Source organism: Camarhynchus parvulus, chromosome 3 (assembly GCF_901933205.1).
Source record: "Camarhynchus parvulus chromosome 3, STF_HiC, whole genome shotgun sequence".
Taxonomy (NCBI): domain Eukaryota; kingdom Metazoa; phylum Chordata; class Aves; order Passeriformes; family Thraupidae; genus Camarhynchus; species Camarhynchus parvulus.
In genome coordinates this window covers 30,218,330-30,225,552 of record NC_044573.1, presented here as the reverse complement: position 1 = coordinate 30,225,552, position 7,223 = coordinate 30,218,330, and the positions used below count along the sequence as shown (strand labels likewise).

Sequence of the window (7,223 nt, the reverse complement as noted above, 5' to 3'; positions counted from 1 at the left end):
ACCACTGACTGTCCCCTCCAGGCTGAGCAGCACCCGGCACCAACCCAAAAGCTGGGCCCTTCCTGGCACAGAGTGATAGGGACAGGCTGAGGAGGAGGAATCCAGACTCTGCTCTCCCTTTGGTAGTAAAGCAATGTTTTTGTAATTCTGGAGTAGTGCACCCACAGGATTTTGTACAGATAGAAATTAAATTTCAATACTTTGGATAGCAATAGGGAATAAAATACTATTTGTATCATGCTTACTAAACTCACTTTCATAACTCTAAATTATTTTTCCAAAAAAATTACCAGCCTAAATATCTGAAGCCTCCCCCCCCCCCCAATTTTTCCCTGATTGCTACCATATTTCTTTCCAGAAGAAAACTAGTTCCCAGAAGAAGGGCTCCCTATCACTGTTGCCACAGCTGTTCTCCAGGCATCACGCTGTGCAGCTCTGCTGGAGCAGCTCTGTGTGCCTGCCAATCACACAATCCCAGAATTTGCTGAGCTGAAAGGGACCCATGAGCAGCTCCCAAACCATTTGTGCACTATGCAAAGCTTTTCATATACAAGAAAGAATTCTTCACTCTCAACAGCTGGGAACAGTTGCGCTCAGGTATTCCTAATCACTTAACTCCAGATCAAATGGAACATATTAAGTCCATCACTTTCCAGTGGCTGATCTTTGTGGAAGAAAAATAGTCTATTATTATTACCAGCCAGGAACTGCATTTCAGGGCAAGCAGCAGGAATTGATGTTCATGTTGTTAAAAGCCATGGATTAAAGTTCTGTTGATGACCTGCTATTTGGACTTGCACTGAACTGTAGAAAATTAAAATTAAAAAGTTATTTTTCAGAATATGATGAACAACTACAAAAAGAGGTTTCAAATGTAAGTTTCTTTGTAAGCCCCACTTGTAACTACACAGTAGCATTCACTACTTCTAATATCTACAACTTATACCCAGGAGCCTGCACACTCACATATTTTCTGTTCTACACCCTGAAAAAAAATGAAATTGAGTATATATCAGCTAACACCCACACAGCATTCTTCCTAATGTATTTCTACAACTACCAAGCAGAGGTCTCCTTGTAAATAAAAGCAGTCTCTTAAATTTATATTGCACTTTTCTTCTGCAGGGACTTTCATACTATATACAGGAATAATATCCACCATTGCTGAAATGCAGCCACTTCTGGAGTGGAATAAAGCAGCTACTTCATAGGCACAGAGCAACATAAAACATCAGGAAGAGAAACATAACATTGGGACTGCAACAGATATTTAAGAAGACAGACAGTAATTAAGTTTAAGGACTGTAATTTAGCCAGAACAGTGTGAAAAATGCGAAGGGATCTTTAATTGGAAGGGGTAAGGTACATGGCTTTACATCTCACCTGGGATGCATTACCTCCACAAGGAGACTTGCCTCTCAAGCATGGGGGCAGTAAACCACAAGTACCACTACCCTCAAAGAAGAGGGACCCTGTCTCCCCTCCACCCCATCACTGCACAGCTTCCCATCCTTGCTGCTGAAGGGCCTCTTTCCCCTGATACCATCTCTCAGCACATCTGCCAGGGAAATGAAGTCTCTCCTGTTGTCCTCAGTACTTCTGAGAAGCAGGGGCACTTGGGTTAATGACTTTCCCCCAAACTCACCACCAGCTGCTTTCTAGCCAGAGATAAAAGAGCAGAGGTCAAAATGGGAAGGGGCTTCCTGAGACTTTTACTGAAGCTGAAGGACGCCTGACAGCAGGAGAAGGCTTCACCTCTGGCTGGGACAACCTCCTTGCTCTGCCCTGGACCTACAGCCCCCAAAGGGCTTCTTGCCCCCTGTGCCATGGATTGGTGTGGTGAGGCTCTTACATCCTTCCTCACAGGGGCTGGCAACAGGGCATGGACTCCCTCCCTGCAGGCATCCCTTTCTAAAAGTGTGGTGCCCTTTTGCTGACACTTGCCTCACAGGAAATGCTTTGTCCATCATCCTGAACCTTCAGGCTGCACCTCCCCAGCCCCATAGCACCTCTGATGCCTACTAAACACCAGCAAAACCTGGGTGCTTGTGCAACCTGGGCTGAGCATTCTGCAGAAGCAAATCCCCAAGGGCCTCTGCCTCAGAGCTCAGGTGAGATGGTTGCCCTGGGCTATCTCTTACTGATGGGGAAGCACTCCTGTCTCCACCTTCTGCCCAGCAAAAGCCTCCTGCAACCAGCAATGCAACACAAATGTTTTGCTGCTGGCAGATCAGGAGCCATTGTGAAGCTCCCAAGCACCACTGGAAAGAACAGTCTCTCTCCTAGGAGTGAAAGTGGACTCCTACCAGGAGTGGGGTGATGACTTCTGACCTCCAACAAGCACAGAGGAAAAGAAGAGCACAGGGCTGAAAGAGCTCAGCCTAAAAAGGCAGCCCTGGCTGCCCATGAAAATGGCAAAAGACAGCAAGACACAGAATTGCTGTTGGCACCCACTGCATCCCATGATGCTGCCTGGCCCTGGGCAACAGCCATGGCTTTCCTGGTCAAATGTGCACTGTGATTGAGGTCTGGGCTCTGGAGGGAGGAGTGGAGACAGAAAAGACACAGTCCCAGTTCTTGGAAATGGAGAAAAGCAGAATGAACTGGGGAGACCTGTATCATGCCCTCCCACTGTCTTGCAAGGCCTCCTGTGAAGAAGGTCCCCTTGTCCCTCAGAGCTGATGTCCTTTCTGATGGTGGCTGGGAGTTAAGTAAGAGCTTTCCCCCTCCACCAGTGAAGGCAATGAGGCCCCAGCCATGGCTGGAAGCTGAGCAATGCAGGAGGCAGTTAATACATTCGGGTGATTTCAGACAAACATGGCTGTCTTAGAGAAGCTGATCTATTTATCAGAAATGGCTAAGGTGACATGAGTACTGGGTCTTCAGTGAAACAGCTATCTTATCTGTGGTGCTCCAGATAAGGATTTTGGATGGGGTATCCCTTAGGAGGAAGAGTCACACATAATTAATTGTGAGTGTGGGCTAGTAAACCCCAGTTCACAGCCTTGTGGGGCTAACTCTGCCCTGTGCAGGGAGGTAAGTCATGCCCAGAGCTGCCTCCAGATGCAACAAGGCTATCACCAGCCAAACAGGAGCTGCCCTGCACCAGCTCCTGTTTGGCTGGTGCAGGGCAAATCCTTCTTCTCGGGGTTCATCTGGAGCAGCATGTGCCTCCACCTTGAGGAGATTAGGCCACCTGCTACAGGTCTCAGCGGAGAGAAACACCACCTTTACCCACTCATGATACCATCAAGAAAAAGGTGAATTTACTTTGTTCCTCAGTGGCAAACAGCACCACAGCTCAGCACAAGCCCCTCTTTCGGGCCAACTTCCTGCCTGAATCCTTCTTGGAGCAGCTTCTTGCCTGTTCCACCTTTCAGCTGCTCTGCCCACTGCCCTGGCAGTGGAAGCTGAGTGCCTGTGTGGTTGCATGTGCTGACAAAATTCAGCAACCTCAGCCCTGAGCAGAGATGCTGTTGCCACCATTTGCCCACACTGCAGTGAATGCACTGTGCATGTAAAAGGCCTTGGGGGGTGAGAGGGCAGCATTGGAGCTGCCTGAACTGCCAGCCCAGGGGTTGGGTCATGAGCACAGTTCTTTGCCAGGCTAAAGAACATTTAAATGCCTGAATCTTCCCATAATCCAGGAAACTTGAGGTGGAGGAAGTAATGGAATAAAAACCAAAATAAATAGGTAACAAAATACAGGCAGAGAAGCAATTGTGGGTTTAGGGCTGAGGCAGTTGCCATCCCAATATTCACAGGGGGAAGCCAATGTGCAACTGCTTCACCCTTCCAGTCCCATCCCATCACATCCCATCCCTCAGCCCCAGAGAGACCAGATTTTCTGTCTGCAGCTCAGACCTGATCCCTATCCAGCAAGAGTGCTGAGAGACAGACAGAGGCTCTTGGAGGCCCGTGCTGCAGCTGGATCCAGACAGGACTTCCCCACTCAGCGTGGTCCATGCCATCGGTCCCTTCCTTGCTCCATCTTCTTCAGGCTGAAGGATGAGGAGAAGCACAGAGCGGTGGGGAAAGGCCAAAGCAAACCACACTGGGGGCAATTAAGTACGTGAGAGCCTGGGAGATGTGGATGGATGGAGACACTGAAGCACATGCGGTGCGAGGAAAGACGCTCCGGCCGCCGGCACGCGGGGCGGCTGCTGCCCCACAGGCGAGGCCGGTGCTGCAACCAGAGCGGGGCAGCCCCAGCCAGCGGGAAAGCATGAGGAGACAAGGGGAGTACTGCAGGATATCATCCACTAAGCTGTGGGCTCTGCAGCAAAGAAGGTAACTGTTCTGGTAGAAATTTGTGCTTTAATATATTTTTGTTTGTTTAAAACAAGTTCGCACTTCCCTGAGGAAGCCCTGTCTGACATTCCCAAGGAAACATGGGTGTGTTTTTTTTCTTCTTTCATTTGCTCTTCACATTTCTTCATTCCCATTTTTTTGTGTTTCATTCCTTCTTTTCTCCACGTGTCTTTCTTTCCTTCCTCTCTCTCTCTCTCTCTCACTCTCTCTCGTGCACGTGCTTTTTAAAAAAAGTTTTGTCTTTATTTTTAAATTTTGTTCTAGACATTATGACTTTTTCAAGGAGTGCTCCAGTTCTGAACCAGATCCCTTTGCATGGTCATGCCTGTCAGTCTTTGGTAACATATGGACACTTTGGTGTGCCAGTGAGGAGGGGAGGAAGAGGAGCAGAGGTGGCTGAGTAGGAAAGGAGCAGGAATGTCTTGGTCCGAAGACAGGAGCGCTCGCTTGCCATCATCTGAGCAGCACGTAAAGGAAGAAAGTCAATGGGCCACAAAGCCAGGGGCTGTGCAGGGCTGGGACACCACTTCCAGGAAGAGCAACAGCTGCCAGCCAAGAAGGGAGAAAGAGAATTAGTGATGGGACAGATACAGACCTCATCAAACAAGTCAGCACACATCTATGTCTTCTCCCACCCTGAAGAACAGAGAGTTCCCTGATCTTTGGGAAGATACTTTGAGCCTTTCCTGGATGTTCTCAATGTTCCCCAAAACTAACTTTGGAAAAAAGGTTGAGTTTTAGACTCTTTTGCAGTCCAATCCTTTCTTCCCCAGAACTTTCAGCCTGAGTCAAACAAAAGACTCTCATTGTGTTATGGTTATATCCTAGGCTAAAAGAGACCTTTAACTGTACCTAAAATTTTGAAAATTTTAGAATGTTCTGGCTTTTATTTCCCTCTTCATCTCTGGAGTTAAGAAAATTGCTAGAAGTGACTCGTACTCCAAAGGCTTTCTTGCTTTGAAAAGAAATAAACCAAACTGAACCTTGCTCTCAGGTGCCTGTCAGGCTCTGGTTTGCATACCCTCAACATCTGCTCTCTGGCCCAGCTGGGGATGCTATCGAGGGCACAGGCAGGACTAGGGCAGATGGCACACCAGGGATTCCCACCCATTGCCTACGTACTGCTTACACACACCTCACCAGGGCTGCAATCCACAGTGCACCCTAGTGACAGCGCAGCTGTCTCCATCACTGCAGCGCTGGCATCAGTTTATGTGGGTGAACTGGAAAGGGGCTGGTGGGACTTAGCCTGGGTGTGCCTCTCTGCTCAGATGGCAATGGAAAGAAGCACAGCTCTCCCTTGTTCCATGCCTCAAAGAGCATATTGTTTTTTTCTTAGAGTAGGACTGACTTAACACTACAGAGGCCATGAAAGCCTGCAGAAGGTCTCTCTCTTTTCAAAGCTTCCATAACTAGAGCTTCCAGGAAATGAGGTATTGCAGAAGTCCTTATCTTATTGGGGATGACACCTCCCGGTTGTTCCTTTGACTCTTGCTAACTCTTGACTGTATAGAACAAGCCCAAGAGTCTGATGGCCCCTCTGGTGACTCCTGCTGGTGGGGTCAGCCATCCTATTGACTCGCACCAACACCTCAGCGCGCTCTGAAATTAGCTGTGCAGCCCTAGCGTACGTGTTTGTGAATGCACTCCTACCAGCTTGTTTGCCTCTGAGGCAGACACAGTCTCACCCTTATTCGGTCCAATTGGCTTCCTTGGGCAGTCTCCCTTTTTCAGAGTGACATCATCGATGGCAATGTCCCCCTCGTAGCTTGTGCCCCGGACACCTTCAAAGATGATCTACAAGCAGAGCATGGGAGAGAGCCCAGTGTGAGGCTGCAGGTGTGGAGGGCCCTTCCTGCACTGCAGGGCTTTGCAGAAGTCAGCAGGACACAGAGCAGATCTTACCAGGCCCCTAAGAGAATGATTTCCTTCCTGTTTCTTCAATATTCATAGGCTCTGGAAAGCCAGATCCCACTGTTTATGGGACCAACCTCTTTGTACTGAGTGTCTGCAGTAATAAATGAACATTTGAGCTCTGCTTTATTATGTGTCCTGCTCTAACAAGCCAAGCAATACTGAACAGAACTTACAAGAGTAACTACATTCTCATTTACTATTTTGAAGTGCCCAAAAGCACACTGGGCATTTTGCCACAGTGCCACAACTTAACCAGCCTGTACAGGGCAGCTCTCATAAGCAACCTTCCAACAGCAAAGTAGCCTGTTGGGTAATAACCTCAGCCATAAAAGCAGCCCACTGTGTGGGTACACATGAACAACTCGATGAGCACAACCACTTGATGAGCACACTTGATGAGCAGAGTGCCCAGCTCAAATTCACAAGAGCTCCCAATGCCCTCCCTTGTGCCCCACTGGCCCCTGTGCTCCAGAGGAAGATGTCTGTCAGGAATCTACGTCCATGGCACATGGACAGGGCAGGTGGCTCCTTGACTGTGGGCTTGGCTTACCTGGAAGGGCCCGGGCGGGTTGATGGGCACATGTGCTTGCTGCCACACGTTGCCCCGATTGCCACTGAGGGACCAGACCTGGGTGTCGATGGCTCGCTTGTTCCGCACGCGAACTAGCAGGTTCAGGGAGCCTGTAGGAGAGAAACAAGCCAAGCCTGCCTGCTGGGCTGGCTCCTGGCACAGCTCTGGGCTCAGCCCCAAATCATGGCTGTAAGGCCCAGCTGGCCCAGGGACAGCCTGCAGAGCCGCAGTGGCCATCTCTGAGGGGAGCCAGCTTTCTCCCGTGTGATTGGGTAAGTGCCACTGGCAATGTTTCATCCACCTGGCCTTTCCTAGGGAAGCACAGACCCAGACAAAGAGGGGCAGGATGAGGAAGAAGCAGTGTGCAGCATGGCTGGGGTGGCATGAGAAGGGGCTGGCAGAAATGCTAGCTGCCAGGGACCTC

The 7,223-nt window shown here is 49.4% G+C and overlaps 1 protein-coding gene across 4 annotated transcripts in view; it reads right to left on the bottom strand.

The window, feature by feature from the left end:
* Positions 1–345: 345 nt before the first annotated feature.
* Positions 346–7,223, bottom strand: part of MDGA1 (MAM domain containing glycosylphosphatidylinositol anchor 1) — a 141,918-nt gene continuing 135,040 nt past the window's right edge. For 2 of the 4 annotated variants that reach the window (XM_030945713.1, XM_030945715.1), the window contains exons 14-16: positions 6,779–6,909; positions 6,000–6,108; positions 346–4,856 (exon numbers count right to left, since the gene is read on the bottom strand). In XM_030945713.1, the coding sequence (XP_030801573.1) occupies positions 4,765–4,856; positions 6,000–6,108; positions 6,779–6,909 (332 nt within the window). In that variant the 3' untranslated portion in view covers positions 346–4,764. The remainder of the gene's footprint in view (positions 4,857–5,999; positions 6,109–6,778; positions 6,910–7,223) is intronic. The other 2 variants (XM_030945711.1, XM_030945712.1) reach the window with 1 other exon arrangement.